At 43.9% G+C, this 23,838-nt stretch overlaps 1 protein-coding gene across 1 annotated transcript in view; it reads left to right on the top strand.

Moving 5' to 3' along the window:
* Positions 1-23,838, top strand: part of LOC138286979 (zinc finger protein 850-like) — a 444,405-nt gene that overhangs the window by 221,371 nt on the left and 199,196 nt on the right. Inside the window, exons 7-10 of the mRNA XM_069227343.1 lie at positions 4,500-4,566; positions 10,217-10,340; positions 10,818-10,958; positions 12,109-14,465. Of these exons, the coding sequence (XP_069083444.1) occupies positions 4,500-4,566; positions 10,217-10,340; positions 10,818-10,958; positions 12,109-14,465 (2,689 nt within the window). The remainder of the gene's footprint in view (positions 1-4,499; positions 4,567-10,216; positions 10,341-10,817; positions 10,959-12,108; positions 14,466-23,838) is intronic.

Here is a 23,838-nt window from a genome sequence, read left to right as displayed (position 1 = left end):
GAACAAGGGGACCAAGTCCAAGAGTCGCAACAAAGTCGAGATTGGGCAGATGCCCAGGAAATGCCAGCTGAGGGTGCAAAGAAGCTGCCACCGGATGGTAGAAGATGTGGATTCTGCAAGAACGAAGAGGGCTAGAAACTTCCCCTTTGGAGGATGGATGTCCCACGTCGTGAAGAAGCTTGCAGAGGTGTTCCCATGCAGAAAGACCGCAAACAAGCCTTGCTAGCTGCAAGGGTCGCGGTTAGGGTTTTTGGATGCTGCTGTGGCCCAGGAGGGACCAGGATGTCGCCACTTGCGTGAGGAGACAGAGGGGGCGCCCAGCAAGACAGGGAGCCCTCACAGAAGCAGGCAGCACCCGCAGAAGTGCCAGGACAGGCACTATGAAGAGGAGTGAACCGGAGCTCACCTGAAGTCACAAAAGGAGATCCCACGACGCCGGAGGACAACTCAGGAGGTTGTGCACTGCAGGTTAGAGTGTCTGGGACCCAGGCTTGGCTGTGCACAAAGGAAATCCTGGAAGAGTGCGCCGGAGCAGCTGCAAATCACGCGGTACTCAGCAATGCAGTCTAGCGTGGGGAGGCAAGGACTTACCTCCACCAAACTTGGACTGAAGAGTCACTGGACTGTTGGAGTCACTTGGACAGAGTTGCTGAGTTCCAGGGACCACGCACGTTGTGCTGAGAGGGGACCCAGAGGACCGGTGATGCAGTTCTTTTGGTGCCTGCGGTTGCAGGGGGAGGATTCTGTCGTCCCACGGGAGATTTCTTCAGAGCTCCTGGTGCAGAGAGGAGGCAGGCTACCCCCAGAGCATGCACCACCTGGAAACAGTTGAGAAAGCCGTCAGGATGAAGCGATACAAGGTTGCTAGTAGTCGTCTTGCTACTTTGTTGCGGTTTTGCAGGTGTCCTGAGCAGTCAGCGGTCGATCCTTTGGCAGAAGGTGAAGAGGGAGATGCAGAGGAACTCTGATGAGCTCTTGCATTCGTTATCTGAAGAATTCCCCAAAGCAGAGACCCTAAATAGCCAGAAAAGGAGGTTTGGCTACCTAGGAAGGAGGATTGGCTACCAAGAGAGGTAAGAGCCTATCAGAAGGAGCCTCTGACGTCACCTGCTGGCACTGGCCACTCAGAGCAGTCCAGTGTGCCACAGACACCTCTGTTCCCAAGATGGCAGAGATCTGGGACACACTGGAGGAGCTCTGGGCACCTCCCCTGGGAGGTGCAGGTCAGGGGAGTGGTCACTCCCCTTTCCTTTGTCCAGTTTCGCGCCAGACCGGTGTAGACTGGCTTATGCAGAGATAGGCACCATCTGTGCCCATCAAAGCTTTTCCAGAGGCTGGGGGAGGCTACTCCTCCCCAGCCTTCACACCTATTTCCAAAGGGAGAGGGTGTTACACCCTCTCTCAGAAGAAATCCTTTGTTCTGCCTTCTTGTGCCAGGGCTGCCTGGACCCCAGGAGGGCAGAAACCTGTCTGAGGGGTTAGCAGCAGCTGCAGTGGAGACCCCGGAAAGGCAGTTTGGCAGTACCCGGGTTCTGTGCTAGAGACCCGGGGGATCATGGAATTGTCCCCCCAATGCCAGAATGGCATTGGGGTGACAATTCCTTGATCTTAGACATGTTACATGGCCATGTTCGGAGTTACCATTGTGACGCTGTACATATGTAGTGACCTATGTACAGTGAACGCGTGTAATGGTGTCCCCGCACTCACAAAGTCCGGGGAGTTTGCCCTGAACGATGTGGGGGCACCTTGGCTAGTGCCAGGGTGCCCACACACTAAGTAACTTTGCACCCAACCTTCACCAGGTGAAGGTTAGACATATAGGTGACTTATAAGTTACTTAAGTGCAGTGGTAAATGGCTGTGAAATAACGTGGACGTTATTTCACTCAGGCTGCACTGGCAGGCCTGTGTAAGAATTGTCAGAGCTCCCTATGGGTGGCAAAAGAAATGCTGCAGCCCATAGGGATCTCCTGGAACCCCAATACCCTGGGTACCTCAGTACCATATACTAGGGAATCATATGGGTGTACCAGTATGCCAATGTGAATTGGTAAATTTAGTCACTAGCCTGTTAGTGACAAATTTGGAAAGCAGAGAGAGCATAACCACTGAGGTTCTGGTTAGCAGAGCCTCAGTGAGACAGTTAGGCATCACACAGAGAACACATACAGGGCACATACTTATGAGCACTGGGGCCCTGTCTGGCAGGGTCCCAGTGACACAGACTAAAACAACATATATACAGTGAAATATGGGGGTAACATGCCAGGCAAGATGGTACTTTCCTACAGCTGGTGCTACATTTTTGTGTATGTGGTGGCAGCCAATCGGATCGTCTCTAGATCTGTTGGGACCATTGATCCTCTGGAGCCTGATATATACATATGTTTTTAACCTTAATTTCTCAAAAACAGGTGGACAGATGTGTACCAAATTCCAAATAGCATGTTTTCTGGACCTAGATCTTGCTTTCTACCACATTTGGTGTAATTCCATTCAGCTGTTTTGGCTGTAGCTGTGTCTAATTTTCCTCTGACAAATTGTATGGGGAAAACACATTTTGGACCCCCCCCCCCTTACGCTCAATACTCCATTATGATCATCACAAAATTTCCCACAAATAGCTGAGGTGGGTGAGTTTTTTTTTTTTGTGAAGACTAATTCTGAATTTAATCCTTAGGGAGCATCTGTTCATTGTGCCAAAGGCCTTCTAAGTAGTCAGGGTGTCCAAGTGCAATGCTCCTGATTAGCCCTCAACACTTTTTCGTGCCCTCGTGCTCAGGGCTAATGTGACATGCCTTGTGAAGGCTCCTTTCCAGAATCCTATACAGTTAAATGTTAGAACGTTGGTCTGCTACCCATTTGTGTATTCTATCAAGTAGTATTCCCATCTCGAATATTAGCAGACATGCTATATTCTACTTCTTTAGAAATAATCCGAAACACTTTTAAAAATGGCATTTTTCTGCTTTGAGATGGACCTTATAAAAACCCTGGATTGATTGGGACAATCACAGCTTTTGGCCTGATGTCACATTCAAGAGAAATCTTAAATTCTGTTTTATTAAACGTGATTGGGTGATTCTAGATGTACTGTTGAAGTACAAATAGAGAGACACTGTAAACAAAATTATACATGTGAGCTCAGAGGCAATCTGCTTGCTGCTAACACCAAATAGATTCTTAGACAAACCTGGTATATTCTAAATATAAGCTTACATAGTTAGATGTTCTTTTACTTGCATGCAACAGTGAGAATATTTGTAAAAATTATATTGTTAACACATATTATAAACGCAGCTCCAGAATGGTGAGCTTTTCCATTATTTACGGAACGTATACCATTGTGGATAGTTTTTACATTGAATAATGAGTTCCTCTGCAGTTGACAAACACCAGGTTACCTTTTGAAACTAATCACATAAAATGGTAGTTCCAAATACATGAATTGTAACAGTAAGTATGAAGGGTATGTTATCATTTGCTTTTGTCTTCTGCATGTTTCAGACCGTAGATGCACCATAAGTAAACTGAGGATGGGTAAACACTTAGTTTACCATAATGTACACTGTAGCTCAAGCAAGTTTTATCTGTTTGCAGTAATGCTGAGGTTCCTCAAAATTGGGTAACAACCCAGACAAAGAGGTACCTGAGGTGAAATCCAGAGATTTAGAAGGATTTCATCAACTAATTTTGAGAATGCCTATTCGAGGGGCTCCCTGTGCGGCCTGATGGAAAACACACCATTCCAGTTCTGTAAGAATTGCCACCACAAGTCCTTGCAGAATGACCGACACCCGGTCTGCAACCTCTCCCTCTGCCCGTAGACCACTGAAGAGAAGAGTGCAGTGCCTGCTCCATGTTCATGTCGAAGACGCTGAGTGTAAGGGACAGATGGAGGCGAGCCCATCACAGCATGCAGGGACAACAGACAACTCAACCCCTAAGAGACCGAAGTCTCTCAAGTGACAAGTAGGAAGATGGTGCTTAGGGGGAAACATTGAACACTGACCTAAGGATCGTCGAAGGCCAGTTGGCCAAGAAAACAAGGAGGTCAGAGGTAAGAGAGCTATCGTCCTCAAAGAAATTCAAGAATATCTGACTCAAGGCTGTCGTACCGAGCTGACCTCAAGCACATCCCGAGACAAGGAGCCCCCTGGATCACTCAAATGGGCCACAGCAGGAGGAAGAACTCAGAAAGAATCCAAGTTGTCTAAAGATTGAGGTGGAGAAGGATGTTTTGACGTTGAAAACAGGTAAGTCGTGAGCAGAACATTGAAGCTTATTGACCAAAACATCTTTGAAAGACTCTTTGATGTTGAAAAGGGAGATAGTGAACCGTGATGCCACAGAACAGACAGCAGAAATCAAGAAGAAGTGATGTCTCGAGGCCGAAATGGTAGCCGGTCTGCAAAAAAAGATCATCGCAAATACTTCAATGCTGAAAGAGTAGGGGTAAAATAAGTCGAGGAAATTGAGTCTCTCTTAAAATCAAAGCCTGAGGAAGAAGAACTCTTCAATGAAGGAGAAGAGGATTATCTTGAAGAACGTAATTGAAGCTCAGGTGAGTCACAATACACTGGGTCGCAGTGGCAAGATTTGGAGACCCCAAAGGAAGGGGTGTAGACTAATATCAGTCAAGGTCTTCGCCACCTAATGACATAGGCTTGTACAATCAAGTCATAAATAAGGCTGCATATAAATATGGTGTGCAGCTGGAAGACGGACAGAGCACACAATCTTGCTTCCTACTGGAGACCCTCTTACCATCTCAAGCCAGAAACCAATTTCTCCCTATGCTTCGTAGTGTACTTGATCAAGGAAGGAATGCCTTCAAAGAACCCCCCATTTGTAGAGCCGTGATTGTGAGGGCAGAGAAGGAGTACAAGTACTCTTAAAAAAAAAAAAACTGTATACATCAAGGGCACAGTGCCGGCTGACGTGATCACCTCAGCAGCATGGAAAAGGTCCAACATTCCCGCAACATCAGAGCCACCCCTGACATGGAGAGTAAGAGGATGGAACTGTTGGGCAGAAAATTTGAGTGCAGTTCAGCAAATCAGTGGTGCACTGCTAATTTCAATACCCTCTTAAATGAACATGCCTAAACTGATGAAACACCTTCCAGATCAGTTCAAGAAGACAGCTGCACATCTGGCCGAAGAGGGGAAAAACATTGCCACACTTCCTTGAAATCGGCATTGGAAGTGGCGGATACTTCAAGCCACCAAATGATGATGTGGGTTACCCTATACAGCTACTTGTGGCTTTTAATATCAGGGTTCAAGTCGGAGATACAGGCAAACATTCCAAAAACCCCTTTCAAAAGGTAACAGTTGTTTGAAAGCGCGGGTGACAATACATTAAAGCAGCTTAAAAAAAGATAACAAGACAGCAAATTCCATGGGTGCTTTGCAGTTCAGAGGAGGACTTCAAAGAGGGGCAGTCACATCACGCAGGCCCTCAGGAAGATGACACTTCAAAACATGAACCTTATGCTAGTCATTCCAGGGGAGCAGCCAAACACCACCACCCCAACAAGGCGGAAGAAATCAGCAACAAGGGAGACCGTCCTTTTGGGGACTAGTAAGAGGGAATGGACAGCCTCACAGTGGGAGAGAGAATACCTTTTTTTTCCAAGAGTGGAGGAAAATAACATCGGACAAATGGATCCTAAACGTCATTCAATGTGGATATTGCGTAGAATTGGACAAGATAACTCCCAAACAGAGAACCAAAGAAGAAGGTCCACTCAAAGGAAGAAAGATTCGCCCACTCAAGAAAATGAAGGTATTTCTGGAAAAGAGAGCAATATAAAAAGTAGCAAGAGAGAAGAGAGTAGAAGTTGAAGTGAAGGCCCTGGCTCTCCAGGTGACACTATCAAACCTGCTGCTTGAGCCGAGTCTTTCTCCTCTCTTGGAAGTCATGAGAGCAAGAATGTTACCATCATTATCCTATGGCAGCAAAATATCACTGGGCAAAGACAGTAGCATGCTGAGTAAATTGATTCTCAGGATCTACAAACATGTTCCCCGTCTGCCAATGTCTTCATCTGCTGCTTAGATCAGACTGGAATTAGGCCTCCCTGACCAGCAGGCAGTTAGCGGTGGCACCTTTCTCAACCTGTGTCACAAAATAAGGGTGGCCAGGGGTAGAAGCCTATAGGCTGTAATATGGACTGAAATCAACACCAGCAGCCCAAGGTGAACGCACCATCAGTTCCTTGAAGACTGCCAAGCATCTCTTGGATGTAAATGATTTTTAAGCTGCTAACTTGAGCATATCAGCCTTTAAATTGGGCATCAAAAAGTGTGTTCGCCTTTGTTCTTATCATTCTAACAGGGCCACCTTAGCCAAGCGCAAGCATGCTTGGGCGGTTATCAGCACCTATCAGCCAGCATCTGCTTCATCTTACCTTGCCTGTATGTATTCTAATCGCCTGAAGGCAAGACTTATGGCTCAGAGAGTGGCCATTCTTAAAACATTTTACTGGTTGGCACCAACCTATGCAAGGAATTACCTGTAGGGGCCATGATTAGAGTGAGAAATCACTTGAACACATTGTTTTCTGACGGCAGAACCAAACTCAGACGAGAATGGGAGTCCATTCGTGTTGGCAGGCTGTTATTACTGCTTTCAACCTAGATAACACCTCTTTAAACATTCTATTGACCAAATATATCCTCCTTGCTGTTAGCAGGTTTAGCTGCTCAGTGGTATCAGTGTGGATTTATTCTCTTTCACCGGGCATGGTTTAGCTGGAGGGCTTAGTAGCATATAGTCATTTGTATTCTCCTCCCTCTCTGGGGTCCAGTGTGTCTAATAGGATGAACCCTTCTCCAGTCTTTAGTACACCAGTTTTCTGAGCCTGTGCCTCCTTCTTTTTTTTGCTTTGAATGTAGCAAGTTTGTACTTCCTTCTTAGCTGCTGTGTTCAGTTCTTGCCATCAGTATTATGTATTGTGTTGCTGTTGAATGCTGCAAGATTGTTCCTCTCATACAATGACAAGCCATAATTTGTGTATTGGTTTTAGGTGTCTGTTAATGTGTGAATGACCTTTTGTGCTATGTAAATGGGTTAAAATTGCAGTTTTTATTGTTCAAATTGTAGTCATTACCTGGCCACACGCTTTTGCCTGCGTTGTTGATGTTTTTTTTGTGGGATGTATCTTGTTAGACTGCACTTTAAACCTGATCAGTTGTTACAGGTATACGGTTTTAACCAGCACTTTGTCGTTACTTGGCCCTATGCTATCGCCCAGTCTGTGTTGATGACTTTTGTGTGACGTATGTTGTTAGGTTGCATTATTAATTTAACCAATTGCTGCTGCTGTCCGGTTTTGTACTAGCACTTTGGTGATGACCGAGACGTCCTCATGTCATCTTCTGAAGGCATCTCACATTCTTGAGAACCATATAAAGTACTACAGCATTTGATTGATGGCAATACAGCTGCTTATCTGGCTGCTGCACTTTTGTTTGCTGTGACACTGCAACTTGTGTATGTCTAGTTTTATGATTTAACAGCTGTTTTTTTTTATTGTCTATATGTCTTTTGAACAATTGTAATGGTTTTAATTAACCACATACAATAAATATTATTGACACAAATGTTCCCAATGACAACCTTGCAGGAAGTCATCCCACAATTACAAAGAGGGGACTACATGGCAACCGATATCTAAAAGAAGCCTACCTGCATATCCCAATGAATGTGCTGCACAAGAAATACCGGAGGTGTGTGGTGGACAAGGTGCATTGCCAGTTCACAGTACTGATGTTTGGGATAAAGCCAGCACCATGAGTCTTTACAAAGTGTCTAGTGGCAGTAGCCGCCTACATAAGAAGATTAGGCATTCATATCTATCCTTACCTAGGTGACTGGCTAGTAAGAGCGAACTCACACAAAATGCAAAGAACATGTGCAGCAGGTAATGTAAACATTAATCAAGTTTGGATTCTTCATAAACACGGAGAAGTCATCACCAATACCAGAGCAAGATAAAGTGTTCATAAGAGCAAGGATAAATTCAATATGGGGAAAAGTGTATCCCAGCAAAAGGAGAATAGGCACTGTTGCTGGAAACGTGCCTTTACCAGTAGATGCAAGTTCTGACAGTGAGGACTGTGGCGAAAATTGTTAAGAAAGATGACTTCATGCATCCCTTTGAGTCCATATGCAAGACTTTACATGAGACCATTACGGGAACGGCTACAGAACCAGTGGTCAGAAGCAATATGGAGTTGGTAAGATCTAGTGGTTGTCATGCAAAAAAGTACAAGAGGGGATAGCATAGTGGTACAAGTACCATATATCACAGTGGAGAACATTTGCGCAACCAACTCCAACTGTGACAGTTACAACACATGTCTCACACATGGATGGGTAAGCTCTAAAGGGCAACCTCAAGGGACGAGGAGTCTGGAAGGAATAGAATGCATTACACCACATAAATATCCTGGAATTCAAAACCGTGTTCCTAGCCTTAAGAACCTTTCAGAAAGCGGTACTGGGGAGAACAATATTGATCCAAGCAGACAATTCAACAACCATGTTTTACATCAGCAGACAGGGAGGGACTCAATCTCTGCCCCTGTTGAAACTAGCCCAAGAGTTTTGCAGAGTGAGTGAAATATTGGCATAAACGTAAGCGAGGCAATTGTCAGCTGGTATTTTACAGAGCCATGGGTGGTGCAAGAGAATGTTTTGCAAACTCTGTTGTAGGAGAGGGGAGCCACAATTTAAAGAACACAAATACTTTCAATTGAGAGACTGAATGTCAGAATGAAAAGCCTTGCAAGCCCATGCATTTCAACAACGCTCTAAATAAGTTAACAATAGCAGAGCAGCCTGATAAGATTTATGGCCCCAATAAAGGAGATAAGCAATACCCTGTGTGCAGTGTCCTGAGTGCTGGCAGGGAGGGGCCCTGGAGAGAGAAGCTGTGCAAGGCTAAGCAAGTTTCACATTGTTGCTTCTAGGTTTAGCTACATTCTACCAGAAAAGGCATATTGTAGTCTTCTAAATGACCGGGTGTTTTCTTTTGTAAAATAAGCACATTTTATGAGCCAGAGGTAAACGAGGACAGCTCTGGAACAACACCAAAGGAAGAGGAGGTGGGAGGAACGGAATGCTGCAATAAAACACAGGCAGCTACCAGCCTAAAACGCCCACAGTGAAAGGGGAGCACCAAAGAAATGACAAATATAGTCTTTCACAGCAATAGATGAAAAAAAACAAAGTGGAATAATACAGTAGTTGGTCACTGCTCTGAAACAGAAAAAGGATGGAGAAAAAGGCAGAAATGACCACTAACGAGCAAGAATTTTTAAAGGACACTGAAACCAACAAATGAAATCACTTTAAACCATAAGAAGTATACTAAAACTATACACAAGGTTGAACGCTTACGCTCGACCTAAAAAGGAGCAACCATTGCCTTTCTAGCAAATGCACCTTTACAGGATATATGTATTGCAGCAACATGGTCCTCTCTACACACATTCAGAGAGTGCTACTGCATAGATGTTCAAATGAACAAGGAAGCTCAAAAGGTGTTTAAAACATCTGTTTACTAATTTAAGTCCATCCACAACTCAACCACTGCAAACCTAACAAAACTGCTTTAAAATCAATGCACAGCATGTGAATCCAGGAAAAAAAAATCACACTGCAAAACAAATAGTTTTTTACTTGTAGGTATGTTTTTGCAGCTTGAAGAAAGTTTCTTGATTAACAAGCAACCCACCCACCTCCACTAAGAAGATGGAAGAGAAGGGGAAAAAAAGAATCTGAAGCTAGTGACCAAAGGTATAAGCTTCCGGGGGAGGGTGTAAGACGTCACAGGAAGTACCAAATTGGGGGGGTGGGGGTTGTTAAATCAACACACACCAACAAAGAAGAGAAGGACTACAGGATTTGGAGAGTTCCGGAATCATCCACTAGATAGTGTACTAATACACATCATGTGAATCTAGAAAATTCTTCAAGCTGCAAAGCGACACCTACATGTAAGAAACTATTTGTTACTTAAGAAGAAACTTCTCTTACGAAGTACAAGGTGACGTTCAAGTAAAAGTTATTACTCGAATTGTATTATACAGCAAACCTATATTTATTTAGGCACTGTATATTGTGTGATGGGCAATGAAGTAGACCTATCGGAAGCATGAATGCTTGTTATTTCTTTGTTGACATGTTTACACGCTTTTCAGATCTTTATATTAAATAGAGATCCTCCAGTAGTCTTTGAGTTGGTGCCTGGGTTCCGCTATAGGTGTTACAGATTGATTAAAGCCAATACAGTGCATGTTGTACACCAAAAAGTAGTGAGAAAAGGTCTGTTTTATGCTCAAATTCTGCACTAAAGCTACTAAATTAGATATAAACACGGGGATCCATGGCAATGCAAGATATAAATTGCACATTTAGCCATAGCATCAAACAAGTTATTAGTCCATGAATACAAATAAGGAGCTTGTACACTTAAATTAGTGGTTATGAATATTGGCAGCAAAAGGAACAGAAGGGAATAAAAATAACAGTCCTCCTATTTAGGGCACGTGCATCTTTACTGCTCAATTATACTTGTTCTTTGCAGTGTGCTTGTATTTTGTTTTACTTCATATATTATGTGTAGTTAATTTCACTCTTTTTTTTTTTTTTTTTTTTTCTCTTCCAATCCCAGATTTCATTAATGGTTCTGTATCATTACTCCAATAACATGAAATTTCATTAGATGGGTAATTTCGCTTTTGTTACAAGATAAGATGCTGTAATATTTCCTCTTAACGTATACACTTTTAATGATTTCAGATCTCTTTGCCTCCAACAGCGTGAGGATCCATGTACATCTTAAAGTAATACTCCTCAGAAACGTGTTCAAGAGGGACTGGACGCAATGGTGTTTGCTCTTCATAAAGGGAGTAAGAAACCGCCTGGAGCAGTCGCTTGGATGTATGAGTCAGAGTACTTTCGCACCCTCTGACTAAAACAGAAAAACCTGTATTGAAATCAAAAGGCAAATATGCTTTATAATATTTCTCACATGGTTATTGGTCTGTGATCGCTCTGCTGTAGTTATAGCATTGCTCTACTGTCTAACTGGAGTATGATCATGTCATGTTTGTGGTCAATGTAATCATCTTTTTTGCCATAGAAACACAGTAAAACCTTAAAATATGCAGAATACAAGCAATGTAAAGCAGGCAACTAAAATATAAAAGTTCTAGCTCTGCTTCTTGCAGTACTGAGCAGTGTGCTAAGATATACAGACTTATTTTCCTCTTGTGTAAAAATTTGTGTAATCGAACAAGAAGACACAACCCTCATCAGAGAACCCAAGAATGTCACGGCCGTGGAATTCAATTAACTTTATTCGGTCTTATTTAAACAGACCACAAAAGTACAGTGCAATCAGATACAGCAGACCATAAAAAAATGATATGAATTGATCTAAAACCTGTGAATAAAAATATGTAAAGTACATCTAAAACACTATTGCCAAATACAGTGCATAAAATCACATCAGTTAGATAGCCTGTCAACAGACTTCCTTAACAGATGGAAGGGCCAGAAGAGAATAATCGAGAATAGTTTGTTGCATCTTGCAGTGTAAGTATGGTAATTGCTAAATTCATATTTCATTTTTGTATTAAATTTACTACTAGCACATGACTTCACAATACTATCAAGATATCTGTTCAGCAGACATGACATATTAAATCAAAACATACAAAAAGGGTGCAGCTAAATTAAAAGCTACCCAAGCAGTTTCCTCACTTTTAACACCAACTTCAAGAAGGTGTATACGGTGATTACAATCTCCTCAGCCAGTGGATTGTAGAAAGTGCAGTGCTTCTCTGTAGTGGTGCAAGGGTTACTTAATTGGTAGGGGCTTTAAAACAGAAGATCTGTGGTGGGAATAAAAAGTACAGGAATATATTACATGTGAAGTGTTCTGCGCAGATTTCTGATCTCATGGGCAGGGTAGCAAGTCTTGGAAGCAAGACTGTGGAATTAATTTAGGGATTATTCATCCTTTCTGTTTTTGGAAAATTCTTATCTGCTGTACCATATACATATGAATGTGAGAATAAATTTTGAGGTTTGTTGACCATGATGGGCCATCAGCAAACTGAGTTGGGGGATGAGCCTAAAAATGTTGCAAACCAAATATCTGGATTTCTAAGTGTAAACCAATGCACAGGCAGCAAATGTGAGAACAGCTTTAATAAGATCTCAAACCTAAGGCAGCATCGTCGAACACACACAGGAGAAAAACTATACACATGCAACGAGTGTGGGAAGACCTTTAAGGAGTCATTAGTCCTAAGAGTCCATCAGAGACTACACACAGGGGAAAAACCACATAGGTGTATTGAGTGTGGAAAAAGTTTCATTTGGTCATCAGGCCTAAAGCGCCATCAACAAACTCACACAGGAGACAAACCATACATTTGCCTAGAGTGTGGCAAAAGGTTTGGCCGGGCATCAGTCCTACTGTGCCATCAGCGAACTCACACAGGAGAAAGACCATACACGTGCAGTGAATGTGGGAAGAACTTTAGTCAGTCATCAACCCTTAGGCAGCACCAACGGATTCACACAGGAGAAAACCCATACACATGCAGTGAGTGTGGGAAGACCTTTAGGAAGTCATCAGTCCTAAGGGTCCACCAGAGACTGCACACAGGTGAAAAACCGTATAGGTGTATTGAGTGTGGGAAGAGTTTCATTTGGCTGTCGGGCCTAAAGCGACATCAACAAACTCACACAGGAGAAAAACCATACATTTGCCTTGAGTGTGGCAAAAGGTTTTATCGGGCATCAGTCCTACTGTGCCATCAGCGAACTCACACAGGAGAAAGACCATACACGTGCAGTGAATGTGGGAAGAACTTTAGTCAGTCATCAACCCTAAGGCAGCATCAACAAATTCACACAGGAGAAAAACCATACACATGCAGTGAATGTGGGAACAGCTTTAATAAGTTGGCAATCCTAAGACTGCATCAGCGAACACACACAGGAGAAAAACCATACACATGCAGTGAGTGTGGGAAGACATTTAAGGAGTCATCAGTCCTAAGGATCCATCAGAGACTACACACAGGGGAAAACCCATATAGGTGTATTGAGTGTGGAAAGAGTTTCATTTGGTCATCGGGCCTAAAGCGCCATCAACAAACTCACACAAGAGAAAAAACATACATTTGCCTTGAGTGTGGCAAAAGGTTTTATCGGGCATCAGTCCTACTGTGCCATCAGCGAACTCACACAGGAGAAAGACCATACACGTGCAGTGAATGTGGGAAGAATTTTAGTCAGTCATCAACCCTAAGGCAGCATCAACAAATTCACACAGGAGAAAAACCATACACATGCATTGAATGTGGGAACAGCTTTAATAAGTTGTCAAACCTAAGACTGCATCATAGAACACACACAGGAGAAAAACCATACACGTGCAGTGAGTGCGGGAAGACCTTTAAGGAGTCATCAGTCCTAAGGGTCCATCAGAGACTACACACAGGGGAAAAAACATATAGGTGTATTGAGTGTGGAAAGTGTTTCATTTGGTCATCGGGCCTAAAGCGCCATCAACAAACTCACACAAGAGAAAAAACATATATTTCCGTTGAGAGTGGCAAAAGATTTGATCAGGTATCAGTCCTGCTGTGCCATGAGGGAACTCGCACAGAAGAACCATACACATGCAGAGAATGTGGGAAGAACTTTAATAAGTTGTCAAACCTAAGAATGCATCACCAAACACATATAGGAGAAAAACCATACAAGTGTAGTGAATGTGGTGCATGTTTCAATCATTTAAAATCCCTAAAGTATCATCAGCACGTGCACACTGGTGAAAAACCATATAAATGTAGAGAATGTGGGAAGGGCTTTATTGAATCTTCAAGACTAGTGACCCATCTGCGAACACACACAGGAGAAAAACCATACACATGCAACATATGTTTGAAGAGTTTTAATGAATCATCATACCTAAAGGTACATCATCGAACACACACAGGAGAAAAACCATACATGTGTAGTGAATGTGGGCTAACTTTCAATCATCGATCAGCTCTAAAGGCCCACCAGCAAACACACATAAAAGAAAAAACTCACATTTGTAATGAATGTGGGAAGAGCCTTAAAGCATCATCCATAAGAGGCCATCAGTTAACACATACTTCAGTAAAGCCATACATGTGCAATACATGTGGAAAGAGTTTTAAAAGACCAGCAGCCCTATTGTGGCATGAGCGAACACACACAGGAGAAAAACCTTGCAAGTGCAATACATGTGGGAAGGGTTTCATTAATTCGTCTGATCTAAAGCGCCACGAGAAAACCCACACGGGGGAAAAACCACACACATGCAGTAAATGTGGCAAAAGTTTTATTCAGTTGTCACACCTAACACGTCACATGCAGATACACAGAAAAAACACTGATGTGCAATGAATATAGGATGATCGTTGAATAGTTGTCAGCCATAAGGTAGATTCTTAAATGTAAACCAAAGAAAAAGCGCAAACATAGTGAATGTGGGCTTTTGTGAATTATCCTTCCCAGAGAGCACTCGATAGAAAAACAAATGCATACAGTGAATCTGAGAATAGCTTTAATAAATTCTCATTCTTAATGTGATATCAGCAGACACATAGACTGGGGGAATAAACAAACGTAAGAAATATGGGATGAATATGGCAACTATCCGTTTTAAAGATCAAACATGATGTAGCAATTGTGGGTTAAGCCTAAGTCTATATCAGTGCATATATGTGTCAAGGAATCATGAAGGTGAATATGGAGTGAGTTGTAAATGCATTCAAGTTTGCTGAATATGGAATGATTTTCATCCAGTAATCTGTCATAAGGCTGTTGCTTCAAGAATTTTAAGGAGCATCCCTCTTGGTTCAGGGTGTTACACACCTGCACTGTTTTTACTATATTGTGTAATGTTTCAGCAGTGCAAACTTGCATTTTTGATATTATATTGTATACACATTTCTTATCTTAACTGTTGTTCCTGTATTGTATAAACTTCTTGTTCCTTTGTCTCAGTGCAGTTACTTTTTACTTTTGTTACAACTTTGTATAATGTACAGTTCTTTCACACGTACAAATTCTATTGCTGTATATGTATCAGGAGTTATACATGCTCTATGCACTTAAAATATATTTCAAGGGTATTGTTGAACTCTGATTGCTGTGTAATGAAAGAATAAGGCTTGGCAGTCATTCCTAAATAAACAAAAGAAGAGTAGATGGTAAAATACTGGCATTTAATATACTTTACATTGTTTGGAGTATAGTTGGTTAGATCGGAGTACTCTCTATAAAAGATGACACTAAACTGTGCAGAAGAGGACTAACATTGTAAATTGTCAAAACTCCAAGTCCTATAAACAGAGGCTCTAGTGACTTTGGAGCTGCTCTTTTTTGATAACTGTACACACACATATATATATTTTGTTCTTGCTTTCTTGTCTCATCTAAGCCTCCCACTTCTCCAGTTTGTTTTAATAGCAAAATAATCAACTCAAACTATTTCTTTCTTTGGATTGGAGAGACTGTCTACGAAGCCAACACATTTACATTCTAGAAGTTTGATGGTTTTATTACACTTCCAGTTCTGCAGAACCTTTCATTTCACAGTTCACATATTTTGGTTACCAATCTTCAGGGGTGCCACAAAGCTAGTTCTATTCACCTCCACAGAGAGACAATGACATCTAATTACAGTCACAGCAGCCTAAATAGAGGGGGAAAGGATAAGGGGATGAGGGAGGAAACCGTGGTGTGAGACTTCTCACACTTCCTTTGAAACTGCTCATGAACTCTGCAATGAAGCAGTGCCACATTAGACAAGAACCTTGGAACATTAGTATAGTATACAGTGCTACCTAACTGGTGTTTCATCAACGTGCATGCCACCTTTGCTCCAATACTGAACATCGTATCTGGCTCTCCAATTGCGGTAAGCATTCAACAAACACTATTTGAACTTGCTATTTCCTGTAACTCAAAAAATCCTGACTGGGATAGGTCTTGTAATTATGAGAATGAAATATATGTTAATAACCAACAAGATCTTGTTGCCTAATTGATAGTAATGGTGTGTTTACGGCATAACAGACTATGGGTCCAACACTTGTAGATACATGTATGCCTATGCATTAATTCCTGCAGAGCGCCAGTACGTTTAATACTATTTTCTTGCAGTGTTTATGGCCTGCAGCATAACTGAAGTCTTAGCATGTTTCTGCTCTACATCAGACTTTTTCGGGGCTTTCATCTGGAAATGTAGGCAGAACCAATAACCTATGGTCAGGGAAATAAATTCAGATGACAACCATACAGACTGCTTCCTTTTACTCTGACTTCTTCTTGTGACATTGAGGGTTGCCCTGATGTATCTCTCACGAATGGCAGTACACACTGCAGCCCAGCGCACCGTCTGCTGCTCAGCACTACATTAATTTCCTCTCCCTCCCATTATCTCCCGCCAGAGAAACACAAAAAGATGATGAACAGAATGCTAAATATTGGCAAACACTAGTCCCATCACAGGTCTGGGTTAACTCAATCATTCTTTTGGTCACCATGCCACCCCAGTTTGGACCCAGCTATTTGGAAATCAATCTTGCCCTGCCCCCCTCATTGGTACAGTTCAGCCTGTACTATTGAGCCTGGTCCTCCCTTAACAGGAAACCAGCATCTTAGGACTGGTTTCAGTGTATCACCACTCATGAGCTTGGCTAGCTTGAGTGCAGTGGCACAGTGAATATGGGACCCACGTCTGGGCATACCCTTTCCAAGGCAACTATAGCAACACAAAAAGATGATGGAGAGAATGCTGAACATTGTCAAACACTCACCCCCAGTCACGGATCTGGGTTAATTTATTATTTTTCTGCTCATCCCAGGCATATTTAGACAAGCAGTGCCTGGTCTTTCACCTACCAGTGAACTCCGGTATCCAAGGCCTGCGAGCCCCTAAGATCCCATCATTCCCTATCAGCTCCAGAATACATTGAGATATCCTTTCTGACAGCACACATGCTCTGTGCACTGGAGCTCTTGTTTAGGATGAATACTGGTGGTGTATCTAAGCCTTGAAATCAGCATTACAGCTTTCCAGGCAGGATAAAATAGATTTCAGCTGCGAGCGCCATGGAGGAGCCACGCTCACTTCAGTTTATTCTGGTGATCGTTTCCTCTGAGGCAGACTCAGTGTGGAGTGGAGTCAGCACCTCATGAAGAATGTTTAAAGGATCGTGAAGGCACAGGGAGTTAAGCCAGCAGGGTGAAGAACCGGAGCTATGCGCAAAGGTGCCCTTGGAAGCAGGAGGTAGGGCTCTTTGAGGGTCACTTGCAGGTCAGCAGAGGCACTCTGGTGGAGATAAAGATGGTTCCTGAAGTCCCTCGCCTGAGCTTCCTGGTCCTTTTTTTAAAATCCGGATTGACTGTCCTTCTGGGTGTCTGATGTGAGGTGACCAGTATCTAGGGCTATTGCATGGTCTGGCAACTGGAGGGCGCAGTGTCACCAAACTTGGCACACTGGCAGGGTTTGTCCTCACAGTCTGACGGGTATACTTTGGTCCTGCTGCATTGTCCTTGGTCAGCAGCCAGTTACTGAAGTGGCCTTTCGCTGAATCTTTGGTTCCTTAATGGTGTGGAGTTATGCCTTTACTCTGGAGCAAGATCTTTGGCGATTTGTGAAGAGTGGACGTCCTCGGATAGTTTGTAGAGTCTGTCCAATGTCAAATCAACTCCTCAGCGGCGATTGTCGAGTACTGGGTACAGAAGGCAGGGTTTGGCGCCTTTTCTTGGTGCAGCAGGACTTCAGTACTCAAACCTTGGGTGGTCTTCATTGCTGGTCTTCTTTTGTCCTTCAAATCTGATTTCTTGGTTTAGGGATGCGGACTAAATACTGTATTTAGTGGGCATTTTAGGGGGTACCTAGCAGTGGCCAATGGGTCATCTACCTTTGGGTGGCTAAACCCACTTCCTGTGGGCAGCAGTCACTTCCCTACACTTGATTGGCTATTTTCTTACCATGCAAGATGGAGGAAATTGAATTGGAGAGGTCACCCCACATGCAACGCTTTAGGGGTGGTGCAAGCCAGGATTGACCACTCCTCCTATACTTTCTCTGGTTTCCTGTCATTGCTCCTGCCAATAGTGGGGGTTTGCAACTGGGGCGGCCCTTTGAAGTTCAACAGCAGGGCAGTGCACGTTCCTGAGGGAGGCCACCCAGGAATGGCTTTTTTTCTGAGTCACAGAGAGCAGGATCTCTCACTCCAGGGGCTCAATATTTTGTCTGTTGGTGGCAGGCTGGTTGGGACTGCCCAGCAACCTTGTCAGGGAAGGTAGCTTTTTCAGAGTACACCTCTAAGTTGACCCCCTGGGACATTTTGTAAATAAATCCAATACTGGTACCTCCACTGAGTGTGCTGCTGTGTCGTGATCCTGGGTGCCACAATGTCACTTGTTACAGGGGATAGGGCCACCACCTTCACATCTGAAGAACTGGAGATACTTGTGGATGGGTCCTACCCCTGTACACAAAGCTGTGTGGGGCTCCAGAACAGCAGGTAGGTCGCATGGAGGTTATTTTTGCTGCTACATGGGTCGGTAAGTGTATACAGGATGTTACAATGGAGGGTGTACCTACGGATATGACTGCTTGGGGTGTTGTGGAAGTGTGAAGTTGTGTATGATGCTGATTTGTGTATTGTTGGTAGGCCTATGAATGTCGTAGGTTGTTGGGTCTACATTAATGTGCCTTTCCTTCTGTGTCTTCCATGCAGGTCAGCGCCCATCAGAAAAAGGGTTTGTGGAAAGTCATCGCTAAGAAAGTACGGACCCTGGGGTGCATATCCGACAGAGCACCCACTGCAGGAAGCTGTGAGAGGACCTGAGACGCTGGACCTGGAAGTCCACAGAGGCCCAGTTGGGGATGGCCTCCTAACGAGGAAGGGGTGCCCCTGGGATTCTTACCCCCTGATGGCCCACATACTGATGGTGGCCTACCTGGAGTTGGATGGGCGCTTGAGGGCAACACAGCGGCCATAAGTGTGTCATAGTACATGTCCTGCACAGTTTGCAATGGACTGGATGGGTGTGTTAGCCATGGGATCAAGGATGTAAACTGTAGGTATGACAGTTAATGTAGGTAGGATGCAGTTGCGCTTTGAACAGAAGTAGCTGTGATAGGTGAGCATCAGAACAACAGGTTTTCATGGCATTTTTACAGTGCCAATTTGTTTGACTTCACATGGACATACAGGATCTTCTGTTGGTATCCATACCTATCTATATCTATACATGGGTGACATGGGCAGGTATGACAGTGTACAAATGTCATTCATTGGCAGGTTTCTCACAGTATTGGTCCTGTATGCAAGAGCCCTCACAGTGTAGAGTAGTACCTGAGTGTAATTGTAGTGGAATCATGATTGTGCATGCACATCAGAGTGAGGCGTTGTAGAGAGTATACTCAGGAATGTACATAGAGGCATGTTGTAATGTACATACGTGCAAATGAGATTGGTATTGACTCAATGCTCCCATCTGTTCCATCCCCCACCTCCTTTTTGTACAATCCTATCCTTGTGTGCATTAGCATTGCCAGGTGAAGGAGTAGGAGCAGCAACGAGTGGGGAGGCTGCAGCCCACGGGACCCAGGAGGCAGGAACCACCAAAGCAGAGGGGACCAGTGGGACGGAGGGCGAGGGGAGCCCCATGGGGGAGACTGGAGCTGATACCATTGATACAGATTCCTCCTCCGATGGAAGCTCCCTGGCGGTGGCGGCACCTTCTGGGACTGTCCCAGCACCATCCTCGTCCGACGGTCCCCTTACCAGCACTGCTCTCCCCATAGCTCCCCGCCCATTTGCCCGTGCCTGCTCACCCACGAAGGTGGGCGTCTCCTTCGCTGCAGGCCCCTCTGTCCCTGCCCCAGTCAGACCTGCTGCTCTCAATGCTGAGGCTATTGACCTCCTGAGGTCCATCTCTGTAGGGCAGTCAAACATTGTGAATGCCATCCAGGGCCTGGCATCCCAGATGCAGCAGACTTATGCCTATCTGGAGGGCATTCATGGTGCCTTGACTGGCTTACAAAGATGATGCCAGGCACTGGCCTCTTCATTGATAGCAGCCAGTGTCCCTGGTACTTCCATCCTCCCTCCTGCTACATGTGCCCCATCTCTCCTAGCCAAGCCACACATACAGACAAGCACTCACTCAAATCAACAGACAGTACGGAAAGACAAACACAGGCAACACAAATCACATGATATTTTAGAATATATCAGAACTAGGAAGGTACAAATTGTTTGTTTTTTTGTAATTCTGAAGTGTGGTTGAAACAAATATTTGAATACGATCAAAACACATCAGTACAATAGGTGATGACATTTCCTCACGTCATCATTTGTACACAGTAAAACTGTATGTCCATGCAAATGTAATGGTCATTTCAATTAAAAATGTGTTCTCTGGATGGCTGTACGCTATCACACCATGCATACTCCACACTATGCCACTCTACTCCATTCTATGCCCCTCCACTCTATGCCACACCACTTCTGTGACCGAACACTCACTCTATAATCTCCCTCCACGCTACAGCATGCCACTCTATTCTAGGACACTCAACATTAATTCACGCCACGCCACTCTACAGCATGCCACTCCATTGTATGCCCCTCCACTCTACAACACACTAAAGTGAGCCACACCGCTCTACTCTATGCCCCTTCACCCTATGCTCCTACACTCTATGCCAATCTACCCCACTGCAATCTACCCAACCCCACTCCAGTCTACTCTAATCAATCCCAATCCTCCACATTCCCCTCCAATCTACCCCACTTCACCTCAATTTACCCCAGTCTACCCCACTCCACTTCAATCTATCCCAATCCTCTCCAGTCTATCCCAAACCACTCCAGTCTGCCCCAATCTATCTTACTCCACTCCAATTTACCCCACTCTGCCTCAGTCTACCACACTCCACTCAACTCCACCCCACTCCTCAATCCAATCTACCACAGTCTACCCCACTCAAATCTACTACACTGCACTCCACCCTGTTGTGTAGCCATTTTAGCCATAGCTCCGTGCACGTTATTTTAACACACCAGACCAGGCCGCTGTGCACCTTAACCTAGATATATTTTATTCAGCTTCATGTTACAATAGCCACTTTTACGGTCTTGTTTTATTTTCTGTTTATCTAACTGTTTTTGCCTAGGCCAGCACTCTATTCTCAAACAAGACATTCTTGATCACTCTGTGCTTCTTCCAAGGCTACAGCACGGTACATTGCTGGTAAACGTGGTAGAAGTTTAGTCCCCAACATTCGTAGAAAACACACATCCTTACGTAGGGACATTTTCCCAGAACATCAGCTGTGTTGTTATAAAAACACTTCCTCGTCCCTTACATGTTAGAGGGAGATTCCAGCCAGAGAACCACGACTGTATGCTGATTGCTTCGCTACAGATGCTAACGCAGACCACAGGCCTTTGCTCAGGTATGGGGGATGATGTCTTCCCAGGGGAACCTGAAGGGCAGAATTAGAGTTTAACATGCTGTGCTCTATCATAACTTAGGTAGGCAATAGTCTATTGGCAATAGTGACAATATGATAGTGTTATTCTTATGCTTTACTCTTCTCGTCACAATTTTAAATAATGTCCTCTTGTGTCGTCCTGGTTATTGCAGTTCATGCTTTGCTATCTAAGATGCAGTCGTTTTATTAAACTCATTACTAAAACATATACCTCTGTTTGTCATTTATATATGAGACTAAATGTAACTGAGAGAAACTGGTGAGACCTGAGTGACCACGGCTTCCCTGAGAAACCAATTTTGTCATGTGCTCAGCTGCCCAATCATCCCTATCCTTGGGTAAAGATGAGGCACTGCTAGTTAGCTGGAGCAAAACCCGGATTGAAGCGCCAGGCGTCACCCGCAGTGGATTAGACGTAGGGGGTTATTCCAACTTTGGAGGAGGTGGTAATCCGTCCCAAATGTGACGGATTTACCACCAGCTGTATTACGAGTTCCATAGGATATAATGGACTCGTAATACGGTTGGTGGTATATCCGTCACTTTACCGTCACTTTTGGGACGGATTACCACTTCCTCCAAAGTTGGAATAACCCCCTTAGTCTCCCACACCGCAGGCGATTCTGCTGCTCAAAATCCAGTAGTCTCATTAGAATAATGAGAGCCTACGCGACATGGCGCCGCCAACGTTTGGTCAGGCTCTAATTTTCGGGTCCACCGGACTATCTCTCTCATTATATACAATGATGCCTCAATACTGTATATGAAGACGTCCAAGGTACTGAGGATTTCCACCCAGCTACATAGATTATCATATCTGAAACTGGAGGTTGTTCAAGCTTGAACTTTAAAAGGAAAACCCCGTTTGGTGTGCCTTCTCTGAACATTTCTGCGATCTAGTATGGCAAATCCACAGCAGATAGTAATAGCAGTCAATCTGAGACAACCTCTGACTGCACATTTATTAGCAAACGGCCTAATGGCCCAGGGGGTCCAGTCACATTTGTGGTGGACGCCCATCCAGCTTATAGAACAGAACTCTTCTATTCTTGGGTCACATTTCCAGCAGTTGATGGGAACACAAATACATTTGATTATTATACACACGCAAACGCACCTGGACAATACAGGGCATATGCATATTTACAGATACTATCTTATCAAGAACATAATAATTGGCTTGATGGCGCCCTAGCTCACACAATATTACCAGTAAGGTTAGGTCCTCTCAGTAACACTGGTCCTACCTGGCCTTTATTGGCCACTTATGCACCACATCCTGCAGTAGCAAATTTAGCAGTAGCTGAGGTTCGTCGCTTATATACTGATTTAACAGCAACATATAGACGATTTGTACAGTTTGTGATGCAAACATTAAAAACAAACCCAGCATGTGCTGCTCCAGCCCAACCACATGCAGTAATGTCAGGTATAAACCCTGCTACTATATATTCGATCATGGGTAAAGTACCCGCCAAACAAGAGGAAACTCTGTTTTGTTTAGCACAAAAAATAAATGCGCCGGAAGCAGTATTTCACTATACGGGACCTCAGGATAAACCTAGAATTCTAACCATGTGCTTGCCATTTGGAATGGTCCCTACAGTAGATAACTGCAATACTTGGGGCACGGTATTTTCCGCGCTCTATACAACCGCACACGGTACACCAACACTTGCCAATTTGCCGGAAGTGTTGAAACAGATTCAAGACGAATATGGGGCTGCCCCTGCTGTGGACTTGGGGATGCAATCAATGGGCAATTTTGCTACAGTGTCCTCAATTATTTTAAGTAATCTTAAAGGGGATGCACTCGCAGTGCGCATGAGGCTCTGTGACGTTCCACAACAGGATCAGGAACGCAAGCTGCCTAAGATTATCGCAGAGACCTATTCTAGCATTGGTCGAGATAGTTTAGGGGCCAGACCAACCAAACCACAATTTCAGGGCAAATCTAATAAAGATTTTTCCAAGCAAGCTCCTGAGGGTAATAAGAAACACTGGGATAAAAAAATAACAAACTCCTAAAAAAAAAAGAGGGGAGAATCTCAGCCTATGGAGACCCAACAGAATAGATATAATCTCAGAAATAGAGATAATCTGAAAACACCTGACAAATATCAATATACTGATATACGCCAATCTCGTTCCTTTCAGGACTCATCGGAAAAAACAAATGAGAGAGGTGGACGGTCAGAGCGAAGAACAGAGTACGTGAAACCGAGACAGAAATCACAACGC

Source organism: Pleurodeles waltl, chromosome 4_1 (genome assembly GCF_031143425.1).
Source record: "Pleurodeles waltl isolate 20211129_DDA chromosome 4_1, aPleWal1.hap1.20221129, whole genome shotgun sequence".
In the NCBI taxonomy this organism is placed as follows: Eukaryota; Metazoa; Chordata; class Amphibia; order Caudata; family Salamandridae; genus Pleurodeles; species Pleurodeles waltl.
Note: the sequence above shows the minus strand (reverse complement) of the source record. Positions and strands in the feature narration are given on the sequence as shown.